General features: G+C 53.3%; 1 protein-coding gene across 2 annotated transcripts in view; it reads left to right on the top strand.

Annotated features, from left to right (window-relative positions):
- PLXNA1 (plexin A1) overlaps positions 1 to 13,086 on the top strand; it is a 91,828-nt gene that overhangs the window by 67,309 nt on the left and 11,433 nt on the right. For both annotated transcript variants that reach the window (XM_057417512.1, XM_057417511.1), the window contains exons 20-25: positions 736 to 878; positions 4,017 to 4,273; positions 7,241 to 7,307; positions 11,163 to 11,309; positions 11,818 to 11,977; positions 12,520 to 12,623. In XM_057417512.1, the coding sequence (XP_057273495.1) occupies positions 736 to 878; positions 4,017 to 4,273; positions 7,241 to 7,307; positions 11,163 to 11,309; positions 11,818 to 11,977; positions 12,520 to 12,623 (878 nt within the window). The remainder of the gene's footprint in view (positions 1 to 735; positions 879 to 4,016; positions 4,274 to 7,240; positions 7,308 to 11,162; positions 11,310 to 11,817; positions 11,978 to 12,519; positions 12,624 to 13,086) is intronic.

Here is a 13,086-nt window from a genome sequence, read left to right as displayed (position 1 = left end):
CTCCTTTCTAGTCCCACCAGTTACAGATAAGATAGCACGCCTTTCAAGCTGACGGTTTGTTTTCTCTCATCAGGCTGATGAGCCTGCAGTCCTCTGCCTGCCTCCCAGCTCCCTTTAAAGTGCCTTGAATTGGGTTTTTCTAAGGGTTTGCTCTCCCCTCGCCCCCCAGTCCCTTTCCCTGCTGCATCTCCAGGACTCTTCTCCTGGCAGCTTTTCCCTGTAGGTGCAATTAAAGGTTCAGGACCCCCTTCTATCCCGTGTCTCATTCCCCTGGGATTCGCTGCTGCCTCTGCTCGGATCCGGAGGTGCTGGGGTGGGTGTGTTCAAGCTCTTCTCTGGAGCAGTATTTAGGTCAAAAAGAAATGAGGACATTCTTGTGGTTTAGGCTAATGTTTTCCCCCAGAAGCTCCAGCTTTGTTCATGCCTTGCCATTCCCTGCTTCCCCTTCATCCCTGGGAGGCTTGGGAGCGCTGAGCAGCAGGGATTTGAGCCCCCTGGGACCTGGTGGTCCTGTTCCCAGTGCTGCCACATGCTTTATTCTGGCGAAGTCATCCCCTCCCTCTGCAGCTCCATTCCTCCATCTGTGAGATGGGGACAGTGATCAGAGCCTGCGGGGAGGAGGGGTGCGGAGCCCATTCATGCCTGGGGGCCCAGCCGTGGGGTGCAGGCTGGGTGCTGAGGCTGGGTGCTGGGACTCCAGGATGTGTTGGTTTAATTCTGCCTTTCCCACCCCAGCCTTTGCGGAGCTGCAGACTGACATCAACGAGCTGACCAACGACCTGGATGGCGCCGGCATCCCCTTCCTGGATTACCGCACCTACGCCATGCGCGTTCTCTTCCCAGGGATAGAAGACCACCCCGTGCTGAAGGAGATGGAGGTGTGGGTCTGTCTGTCTGTCTCTGTAGCGTCTCACACTGGGGCTCTGCCCCTGCACAAGCCCCCTTGCCCCAAGCATAGGGCTGGAGAGATGCCTTGGTTGGATGCTGGCCTGGTGCAGCAAAGAGCATCTCGCCACGTGGCAGCCAACATGAACGCGGAGCGGCTGCTGACTGCTTGCTGCACTCTGACATTAATATCAATATTTATATTAATATCATTGCTGCTGTCATTTTCTACAGCACTTGCTTTATTCAATTGGGTTTGTTTGATGCCTGACCGGCTGCTCGTTTCTAACAGGCTTGCCTGACATGGCCTGCTTGCTTGGCTCCGTTTCCCCATGCAGAACCCATCCTTGGCATCCTTCCCCTGCTTCCCAAACCCGCTCCCTCTCCTCTCCCGGCCTCCCCACCTCTGTTTCATTTAGTGCATGCAATTGCACACCAATTGGCTTCTCGTTTGCTGGGCTGCTGAGGCCGCTGTTGATGAGGGAAAGGAGGGGGGGGTGACCTCAGCTTCCCCTCGCTGCTGACCCGGCACAGTAATTAATGTCGACGGGGGCTTCACAATGTATTTAGGAGAAGTAATTGGCCCTGGTGCAAGATGCACGGTCACTAATTACAACACAACAAGCTCTTACCAACTGCAAGTGCACGTGCTGCTGGTGTACGCCAGCGTGGCTGCGGCGCGGGGCCCTGGCCCTCCGCCTGCTCTCTTTCCCTGGTCCCTAATCCCAGCTCCGGAGGGCAGTGGGGACCCGGTTTCCATGGATTTCCCCTTGTTTCCATGGATTTCCCCTTGCAGCTCGGGTTTCCGGATGCTCTGAGCGTGAGCGTAGCTCTCCCTGGGGTGCAGCCCTTCCTGCCTGTGCAAACGCCTGTTTCTCCTCTCACCTCTGCTCTTGCTCTTTAGGATTTTCCCTACAGAGGGAGGGGTGGAAAGGGTATCACAAAGGGTATCAGAGGGGGAATTTTGCATTGGCTGCGACAGGCTGGATGGGAGTTTGTCTGCTTCCAGTTCCTAATTCAAAACATCCCATTTGAATGAGCATGCCAGCTCAGCTTGGCGTGAGAAACAAGGGGTTAAAGTTGCAAAGGGGGACAAAAAACCCCACCAAATCCCCAAAAGAGATTAAATAAAGCAACTACAGTTGTGTAAGCTTCATATAATTTAATCAGGTTTGCTTTTATTTGTCTCTTTGCTCCGAGTGTAACATTAGCTATTGCAAGTGACGGGAAGGAAGCGGCGCTTGCGCACGCACACGCTAATCTGCAGCGAGCATCAGGCTGGCGGGACCAGCTCCTTTCTCTTTAGGGTTTGAGGGGGAGGTTTTGGTGCTTGGTAGGAGTTTAAGCCTGATGAAATATTTAATTCAGTGTTGTTCATTTATTTCTGCTAATGATCAGCCAGTTAAACACAGGGAAACCAGGGAGGCGACAGCCTCAGGCATTGCTGTGCTGCTTGTGATGGGGTTTCATGTCCTTCTGTGCTCCAATGGGATGGTCGCTGTTGGACAGGACCCGTTCCCCATCCTATTGAGATCCTCCTGCTCTGTTGGCTGTTGGACAGGACCCGTTCCCCATCCTATTGAGATCCTCCTGCTCTGTTGAAGGGAGAAGTCCTCTTGCTCTGTGGTCACCTTTGTGTGGGCTTGGCTGTCAAAGCACCAGCAGCCCACAGGGATAGGGGTGCACCATTTCTCTGCATCAGTTATACTGGTGGGGCTGGTAGGTCTCCAGTGCAGCCACTGTGCTCCAGCTGGCTCTTGGGTCTTCCCATGCTGAGGAATTGCCCAGCACCTCTGTATCCCTGTAGGGAGCTTGCTGGGCAATGCTGCTGAGCCTCAGGCATCTGAATTTCCAGCATTATTGCATTGAGGTCTCTGCATGGTCTGGAGGGAGAGGCTCTGGGAAAACCTAATTTAAAGCATTTCTGTTCCTAGCAGGGCCTTATTCTTGAGCTGCATTAAGGGAAATAGACCCATGTGCTTGCTGTGAGGGAACCCTGAGGATGGAGGCAGAGCATCCTTTGGGGATGCTCTGGGACAGGCGTTTGGGTGATGGGGGTGATGGTGGCACCTGGGGATTCCTATTGCAGAATTGGCAAGGTCAGGGTGGGAAAACAGTGGGATTGTCCAATGGGAAGGAATATTTTGGAGGGGGAAGTTAAACCCATGAGGAATTCTGCTGAAGGGAAAAGTGTCGATCCAAAGTTTTGATTGAAGTGAAGTGATTTGATGTGTCAAAACCCTGTTCTTCATTTTGAATTGGTGTTTTGAAGTGAAAAATGTTGTTTTGTCTCCAAATACTGATGTGGAATGAAATTTTTCACTTATTCCATTGATGTTTTTTGCCACAGCGAGGCTCTTCTTCAGAGGAAACCATCTTTTCCAATGGGAAAACACTGTGTTGTATAAATGTTCATTTCTGATAAGGAATGTGGTCAGGGCTGACCAGAGCTGTGCTGACGATGGCAGCGTGGGGTTGAGAACATCCCAACCCCATCCCTGCTGGGTCCTGCGTGGTCAAGTAGGGCCAGAAATACACCTTTAAATGTCTTGAGAGGACAGGGAATGATTCAGGCTGTGTCTGGAGTGGAGTTTCTGTGATTTCCTTCCCTGTCTGAAATCCAGCCCCTCAAAATGAGGTGGGTTTGCTGGTGGTGGAGCTCAGGGTTGAGATGTTTGCTCTCTGTGCAATACCCAGAGCATGTGTTGCAGTGCCTTGGGTGGGGATTGAGCTGCTTGTTAGCTGAAATTGAGAATTACTATTTGTGCGTGTGTGTGTTTGGGAGAGAAAGAGTGTGTGGTTATGGGATAGAAGTTAGTGTATGTGCCTGCACATGTGTGGGAGAGCCTTTGTATAGATGTGTGTGAATGTATGTACATTATATACAGTGATGCCCTGTATTAACCTGATGCTGGGGTACTACAAACTAGATAATACTTTTGGAGGGAACCGGGGTTCATCACCAAATAGGAAGCTTGGTAATATGAAAAGAGCAAATCCAGCTGCTTTTTGACCCATTTTCATCTTTTCCTCTTGTGGGATGAGTGTGAATCCAGCGTCTTGTGCAGCCCAGCGCCTTCTTACTGCCCTCCTGCTCGTGCCCATCTCCCAGCTTTGCTCTATCCCTGCAGGTCCAGGCAAACGTGGAGAAGTCCCTGACGCTCTTTGGGCAGCTCCTGAACAAGAAGCACTTCTTGCTGACCTTCATCCGCACGCTGGAGGCTCAGCGCAGCTTCTCCATGCGGGACCGCGGCAACGTGGCCTCGCTCATCATGACGGCACTGCAGGGCGAGATGGAGTACGCCACGGGTGTGCTGAAACAGCTCCTCTCCGACCTCATTGAGAAGAACCTGGAGAGTAAGAACCACCCCAAGCTGCTACTGAGGAGGTGAGGGACCATTCTGGGGGGGTAGGAGTTGTGGGACAGTGCCCAGGCTCTTCTGAGCTGGTGTCATTGGGGATGCCATCAGTGATGGCTTTGGTGCTGGCTGGTGGTCTGTTGTCAAGCATTTCCTTGCCTGTCTGTGTGCAAGTATAAGGGATGTGGGACCACTTGGACCCAACATTCAGGAGTCACCCATGGGATGTTCTTGCTCTAGTTTGGCCCATGGAGGTTTGTGTTGTCTGGGAAGGAAGGGAGCAATATGCTTGACAGCTAGGTCGGTGCAGTGAGGATGCATGCCGGTGTGTATAGCCGCGGTGATGCCTTCCCGTCTCCATGGGACCAGTGGTCACACACACCTCTCAGCATGTGGGGCAGCTCTTGGGTTTGCATGGGTGCCTCCTTGGGGCTTGCCCACCTTGCTGGGCACACAGGGTTTTTCCTGGGAAAGCCAAGCAGCTCTTCCCAATCCAGGAGTCTCTCTGGGGCCGGGAGGAGCGCGAGCAGGAGGCAGCCTGCCAAGCCTGGCCCATCAATATTTAATGATAGCTCTGAGCTCTCCTTCATCACGGGCTGATGAATATTGAGAGATACACCAAGAGCCGAACAAAAACAATTAATAAGCTGCACCAGCCCAGCCTGGGGCCCTGCTTGTGCCATCTTCTCCCTTTGCACTGCTGTGCCTCCCTATCTCCGCCTTCACCAGCCCGGTGCCACCAGCCTGTAGCGAAGGTGCTGTGGGGCCAGGGGAGAGCCATGGGGCTGGTTTGTTACCAGGAAGCCTCAAGAGCATCTTTCAGCCATCAGCCAATGTTCATGGGTGGCATGGTCAGATCAGACAAAGCCTGTTGGTTTTTGTGTGCCTGGCCCTGGAGAGAAGACACAGATGTGAGTTGGTCCCAGCTCCAGCCACCTTCCCTTGGCTGGTCTCTTTCTGCTTCATTTATCACATTTAAAAGGGTGACCTTAGTTTCTCAAGTGCCAGAGATGGGGTGCAGAGCAGACCTGTGGCCGCCTGGGTGAGCGGGGGGATCTTGGAAGTGTCGACCCTCTACCCCATCCCTGCTTCCCAAGCGCATCCTTAGGCTCTTCTCTTCTTATCATCCCTCCATGACACCAGGTTTAACTGGAATACTTAAACTGCATTTCCAGCTCCTGAACTAAATCAATAACATCTAAATAAAAGTCAGGTTGAGGAGGGCAGGAGCTGCAGTGGCTGAGCCATGGGACAAGCACAGGGACAGAACTCAAGGGCCCATCCTGGTGGAGCTGCAGGAGGCTTAGGACAGGGACGAGGTCCCCATCATCTTGCTTGTGTGTCCCCAGGTGATGTTTAATGGCCTAGAGGGCTTCTCCATCCTTTTGATTAGCCCTGCTGCTGGGTCTGAGGGTGTGCTCACTGCCCAGGGCACTGGATTAACATTGATCTGAGTAGGGAGAGCTCTTACTTGTTTATTTTGTTACTGGATAATCCCCTGTTGCTGTGGCATCTGGCTCTCTTGCGGATAAAGGCAAACACCCACCGGAGCCTGGATGATGACACTTCACATGAGTGTTACAGCCTTGTCACAAAGGTCCTGGGCTGGGGGATATCTGCTGAATAGCTTCTGTATACCCCTCCATGGCTTTCTTCCTGTGTCCCTTCTCCCTTTTTCCTTCCCCTTGATGCATTAATCTTTCCCAGCAGGGCAGAAAGGCTTCCCTGGAGGCTCAGGTATTACCATCCCCTAATGGTTTAAGGAGGGCTCTGCTATTCCAGGGAGGGCAAAAAGGTCTAAGCCCCCATTAGCACAAGAGAAAGCCATGGAAGGGACCATACGACCCTGAGTCAGCTTGAATAAACAGGCAAAATGGATTTCCTATCCCAGCCATCTGGCCATTGGGAGCTGCTCCTTGCCCATCTGCTGCATGGCATTGCCCTTGGGCAGTGGGACTCCTTCTGGTGGCTCTGAGGTTCTGGTTCCTTATGGGTTTGGTTCCTTGAGTCTCCTGTTTGTATCCCTTCCCCTGGTGCAGCAGGAAGGTCCTTGAGGTTGTTGGTATTGCTGGTGCTTCAGGAGCATCTGCGTCTGCAAGCGGCTGATGTGATGGTTAATGGGTGGATAAGCTGAGGAAGCCTAACCCAGAGGGTGAGGGCTGGCTGGGGGTTTACTTCAGAGGGAGTGAAAGGCACTTAAATAATGGACATGTTAAGGGGAGTATCAGTCTTATGGCCCTGAGAGCAGGCTGTGGTGCAGATAGACACCATAAGATGTCCTTGTAGGAACCCGAGCCCTGTGTCCCTCTCTCCTGCTGATGCAGCCCATCCTGGCTGCAGTACCAGCACACACCCCCCATGCTGTCGGGACCCATCGCATCTCACGCTCATCCCATGGGATCCTGCTCTCCTTCTTGTGCACATCTGCATGGTGGTGGTCCCAGACAGACACAGCCAACTCCCCTGAATCTTCCATGCTTATGGAGCAAGGTGGCATCTGCATTTGAACCATGCTTTAGGAAACTAGGGGCAATCTGTGACCATCAGCTGCATCTCTGAGAGCAGAGAGGCACGGATCCATTTTTGAACTCCTTTTGGAGCTGGTGGTTGCAGCATTGTACACTGCAAGCTGCTACATCACCACCCCACTCTGAGGAGACACACAGAGACCCGGATTTCCACCATGGAGTCAAGAAATGGTTAAATCCCATGGGACAAGGTTGTACTTGGCTCTCTGGTTCTCCAAATACACTGGAGACCAATTTGCTTCTCTCTCCTGGAGGGCTGCCATCCCTCAGCCTTGACGATGGGCACCCTTTCCACTAGAGCTTTGCTGTTTGCTTGTGCCCCGTTGCTTCGAGGCTCCTCCCTTTCCGGATGACCCCTTCTATAGACAAAAGGAATTCAGCTGTAGTCCAAGGCTGAGGTGTCAGCAGGTGGGATCAGAGCCCTTTAATATCCCCTGCTGATGGCTTTGCTCTCTGCCTTCCCTGCAGGACGGAGTCGGTGGCAGAGAAGATGCTGACGAATTGGTTCACGTTCCTGCTGTACAAGTTTCTGAAGGTGAGTTTGGGAAGGGATGGCAGCCCCATGTGGGCAGGGAGGGGGTACCAAAGCCTGGGGTGATGCTCTGCTGCTCCCTCCCAGAGTAGCTGTCACTTCCCAAATCTCCATTCCCATCCTGGGATTCTGAGATGTGATCCGTGATAATGGGCCTCCTTCTGGAGAAATAGCTGAGATTGAGAAATGAAATCCAGACTGGAATTGCTTAATGCATAGTGGAGATAGGATAAATCTGAAGCAACTCAGCTGAGCCTTGAACCCCTTTGGAGCAGTTCCCATTCCTCCCTCCTTGCCTCTGTTTGTGTAACTCAGGAGGAAAAAGCCCTTGGAGCTTGTCCTTCTGTAGATGTGACTGTGATGGGAGGATGTTTCTGCCTGTTTGAGCTGCAGTTGGATGTGCTTCACTCTTCGTGCACAGCTGCTGCTTTTCCTTCATCTCTTTGACACTGAGGCTCTGCAGTAGGGGGATTGTTTCCCTCAAGTGTTTCTATCACTGTTTCCCTTCTAAAAGGTGCCCTGGTGGGGATGGACACCCCATGGGGCGTGTTGGCAGCCAGGACACAGCTCTCTTCACTGTGCATCCACGGGGATGCAGAGCTTGAATCCACCTTTTTCCCACCTTCATCGCAATGGCAGCAGAGGATGCTGAAGCCCCAGGGCTGTTTTTACCCCTGATTCATCCATCCCGTATCGAGAACATTTATTCCACCAGCACCAGTGCTTCCACCCTCTGGACCCAGTGGGTGAATGGTGCCTGCTGTCCTGCTGCTGCTTTGCCAGTGAACAGAGCCATTCCTTGGGATGCTCCGTGCAGCGAAGCTGGGTGCCACGCAGCAGGTTTGGTGGGATTTCATCCCTCATTAAGATAAAGAGAGTTTGAACCATTTCCAGCCAAGAGATGAGAGCGAGCAGAGCCTGTGCACAACTCGAGTGATCATCAGCGAGAGGTGATTTATAATATCACTTACATGCACTTGGCTTTTTGCCTCTGTCGAGGGATAGCCTCTATCTGTACAAATCTAGCTGGAGCGTGCAGCAGAGATGCTTTCCAGGGCTGGGGAGAAGAAGAGCTGTGCTGGTCATGGGGAGATGTCAGACCTCCTGCTGCCCTGTTGTGCTGGGGCTTTGCCTGTGGGGTAAGGTAGGATGCTGGCAGATGGGTCAGTTGGATAGGCAGGAGTAGCCTATAAACACCCTTAAGGCTCCTTGAAGTGGACAAGGTTGGGCTTTGGCTGCTGCACAGCATCCAAATGCCCACAGTGGTGTCTGGGGATGTTGTGTTTGTGTTTGTGTGTGGGACTTGATGCCCTTGGCCTGTCCTAGGTTGGGCGTGTGGGCAAGTGGTGAAGTGATGGGGCATGTTCACCATGTTCAGAAGCTGCTCATGTGCCACCTCTGTCCTGCATTTGTCCTGTCCTCCTTAAAAGAGGCTTCTGGGGATTTCACCAGTGCAGGGCAGGACTGAGGATAAGGAGTAGGAGGAGAGAGACGTGGGGATGGGACCAGTACAATGGCTTTTTATAGTCCTTGGCTGTGGTGTCCAACCACAGAGATGTCACAGCAGACAGTTTGCCAGCGGGGAGGTTGCACCAGACCTTGGTTTGGTCCATGTGAATGAGGCAGGAGGACGTCCAGGAGCTGGATCAGCTCCCAGCAAACCTCCCTGGAACAGGGCATGAGGGATGGGGACAGGGACAGGATAGCCCCCCCTGCCCAGGGCCAGCAGTGTGGGGAGCCAGTGAGGGCTGGTTCTTCCACAGGGACCCTGGAGTAGCATTTATCAGACTCTTAATGAGACACCCCGGGGAAAGAGAGAGGGATAAATGGAGGCAAGTGCTGACAAATGCAGGATATTAGGTGCCTGATGAGCTAGATCTAGTCAATAAGACAGTTTGAGCATGGCTGGCTTGCCTCAGCCTGCTCCCAACGCATGCATCAGGGTTGGCACCATGGGCATGGCTGTGTTTGGGGGCTGGCTACCTTCCATCAACCTGTGGGGCTGCCAGACCCATCTCGGTGGTCCCCTCCTGTATCTCTCGCAATGGAGCGCATCTTGGGGCTACTGCCCAGTGCTGGTTTCTGCAGCTCCTGTTCATTGTATTAGTTTCTGTCAAGGATGAACCCTAAACCATCCTCATCCGTAGTGGCTCATTGAGCTGTGACCCATGTCAGTGTCTTGGCCCTGGTCCTCAAGAGCTGCTGGGGACAGAGAGGTTGGGACTGAGGTTTTGGATTGCTTCAGTTGACCAACAGGTCAGAAGGAGACCAGGATCATGGGGCACACAGGAACCACCAGAAGCCCACATGGTATAAGTGGAGTGATATGTCTGTCACCAGGACCTCTGGTGCCTCCATCCCTCATGGGAGACCATAGGGCCAGCTCTGTCCATGCATCCAAGAAGAGATTTATTCCCCATCAGCTCCACTGGTGTGTGAGGAGTGGAGGAGGCGATGCTGTGATGCCTGAAGTAGAACCATGGCCGATCCCACCTCTCCTAGTGGGGATCCTGCAGAGCTGCAGATGTTGAGACAGTGACTATGCCTGGTTGGAGAGAGGAAATCTATGGGCTGAGACAGGAGCAGCCGTGCCAGATGTGAGCAGGAGCCCTGCTCCCAGCTCTCCTCCATCCATCCATCGATCCCACTTCCACACACTTGGAAGTTTTACAAGGAATTTTTACAAGCAACTGAAAGAAGCAACTTGAGCCTTTCCCCTGTGGCTGGAGGGTGGGCTCAGGGTGCTGTGGGAGCATCACTCGTTGGCCAGCCCCACTCTCCTGCCTCACCAGTGATGCTCAGCACAACACCCACCTTGGGTGTCTCGCGTTTCCAAGCTGACTTAATGAAGCCAAGTTTGCAAATGAAACCTAATTCCAAAGGCAGGCGTGTTGTCGGGAGGCTGGGGATGATGTATGCCTGTTCCTGCTCGTTAGCAGCTGTCTCTTTAATTACCGCAGATGCTAACGAGATGCTACCAGCATATGGTGACAGGGAGAGCAGCCGCACTCCGCACCAAAGGACACTTTATCTGGGAGGCGGCCGGGAGGGAGGGATGAGGGCCGGGGGGTTACATCTGCTGGGGACTTGTTCTTGGCCTCTCTGCTCCCATTGTACCCGGTTTAGTCCCTTAGGGCTGATGCCTGTATCTGGAGGGGCTCATTGGGATGCAGCTCAGCGGAGAGGTTTGGGCCCTGGGTGATGAAAGGGTGTTCACTTGCAGCCAACTTGCGGCTGCTTGGTGCCTCCAATCTCAGCGGGGCCTTTGCTGTGCCTTGGTTGCTGCAGTTCCAGCATCTCTTTGGAAGAATCTGCTCCAGTTTCCCTTTCCTTTCCTCCTACCTATGAGATAGATGGTGAGGTGGCTCTTGCTGGCTCTGACTATAGGGGTTTGGTGGTGGGGACACGTAGGTGGTAAATGGTTTTGCTGCAGGTTTAGCATTGCCTGGTCGCCTCCATCAGCTGGAATCTGGGGTAAGGTTGTCAATGAGTTGTTCGTTTGCTTTTCCTTCCCAGTGGCTCTGGTTGGCTGTGCCCAGCATCCTATGGAGAAACCTCCTTTGACCTTCTCTCCTGGCAGATTCCAGAGCTGCATCATGGTACCTGGGAAGAGCCCCCAGGCTGTCCCACTGCACCGTGCGCTTTCCAGTCCTCTGGTGCTTCTCTTGGCTGGACCAGCTCAAAAGATACAGGCTATAACCCATACACACAGTCCCCAGACCCAACCTGCTCTTCACTAGCCTGGAATTGATGCTGCAGGGCCACTGCAGGCTCCTGACACAGTGGTGGTTCCTGAAAGGCAGAGCTGGTGTCTGGCACCTTCTCACCTCTTCCTCTTCTCCATCCCCTGTCCTGCAGGAATGTGCTGGGGAACCTCTCTTCATGCTCTACTGCGCCATCAAGCAGCAGATGGAGAAGGGACCCATTGATGCCATCACAGGAGAGGCTCGCTACTCCCTCAGTGAAGACAAGCTGATCCGGCAGCAGATTGACTACAAAATGCTGGTTAGTGCAAGCAGGAGCCTCACTGGTACTGATGCCAGCACTACAAGGGCCAGCCATTTAACAAGGTCTTGGAGGCACCCAGAGAGCTTTGCAGAGAGTGGTGTGTCTCTTGTTCTCCTCTGCAGCATCCCTGAGGTGCCTCTTGCCTTCTCTATGTGATAGCCCATCTCAGAAATGGGTCCTTTGCATGGCAAGGTTTGCCCTTGCCATGGAGCTGAGAAAGCCAAACATGAACTCAGTCCCCCTCTTCACCTCTGCCAGCAAACCTCATGGTTGGCCTTTAAGGTCCTGTCCAACCCAAACCATTCAATGACTCTAGCTGGAGATTTGAAGGTGGTGGCGAGAAAGGCAGAGCAGGGGTGTGCCAGGTCGCCACCCCACAGCAGCCCAAGAGGTGGCAGAAGCCGTGGGCTATGCACAGCTGTAGCCCCATGTCCTTAGACCTGCCTTTGCAGCCAGTGCATCACAACCTCTCACTGGAGTCTTTCTGCCCCCCTGTGCTGTGCAGACCCTCAACTGCGTGAACCCCGAGAACGAGAACGCCCCAGAGATCCCCGTCAAGGTGCTGAACTGCGACACCATCACGCAGGTGAAGGAGAAGCTGCTGGATGCTGTCTACAAGGGGGTGCCCTATTCCCAGCGCCCCAAAGCCGGAGACATGGACCTGGGTAAGAGGGGCCAAGCACTGCCCTTGGGGGGAGCAGGGATGCGACAAGGAGCAGAAGTGTCAAAGCCCCTGTTTAAAACAGGTTGATCCACATCTGCTTCAGGTACCTGGCAGGACCAGAGCATTTGTGCTTCTCCAGTCCACTTCTGCTGTGCTGGTAGCACTGATTTTATGGGGACCTGTGCATGAAAGTGTGGGTCCTGCCAGTAGAGAGGTTGGGAAGTGGAGCGTTCTTGGCTCTGGCTGTGTTCCGGATTGCAGGCTTGAGGTGGCTGAGGGCCAACGGGGAGAACAGTGTTTATAGCCCTGTTCTTAAAGGAGGGGCAGGAGAATGGTGAAGAGAGAAGCAAAAGAAATGGTTGCCAGGGTCACATTGATGCTGTCTTTCCTTGGGGACTTGGAAACAGCTTTTCCCCAGCACCATGTGGGTAGCCATCAGTCCTGGGGTTCAGAATGTGGTGGGAGGGCTCTTCTGTTGATACCCAGACCTTGCTTGGCTCCTATCACCCACTAACCACGGGCCCTTCTTGCTGATGGGGACAGAGTGGCGGCAGGGCAGGATGGCCCGGATCATCCTGCAGGATGAGGATGTCACCACAAAGATCGACAATGACTGGAAGAGGTTGAACACCCTGGCCCACTACCAGGTAAGGCTGTCCATGGTGGAGAGCACTGAGCAGACACCAGCTACCTTGAGCCTGAGCCATCTCTTCTCCTTCCTCAGCTTGGTCAGGGCCTGGGCTTGGGTCTCCAAACTGTGCTGCTCCTCCATGCTCATGGCCAGGAGATCTTCAGGCACTTTCCTGGTGGAACAGGAAAGTTCCATAACTTGAACATAAACCTGTGTTTATGTCCTTCTATTTAAGGAAGGACATTCAAGGATGTCCTTCCATTCAAGGAAAGACATTCAAGGACGTCCTTCCATTCAAGGAAGGACATTCAAGGACGTCCTTCCATTCAAGGAAAGACATTAAACAGAGTATCTCTAGGACTTTCAGAGGCTGATTCCTGCTCTGATCTTACTTGGCCATTTTCACACCAAGGAGTCTGGTGTGTTCTGGTCTGACCCCTTCCCATGAGCTGTTAGACGTGGATATGTAGATCTCCTTT

Source organism: Pezoporus wallicus, unplaced genomic scaffold (genome assembly GCF_028554395.1).
Source record: "Pezoporus wallicus isolate ANWC-B61680 ecotype Strahan unplaced genomic scaffold, APGP_CSIRO_Pwel_v1 contig_8542, whole genome shotgun sequence".
Taxonomy (NCBI): Eukaryota; Metazoa; Chordata; class Aves; order Psittaciformes; family Psittacidae; genus Pezoporus; species Pezoporus wallicus.
Note: the sequence above shows the minus strand (reverse complement) of the source record. Positions and strands in the feature narration are given on the sequence as shown.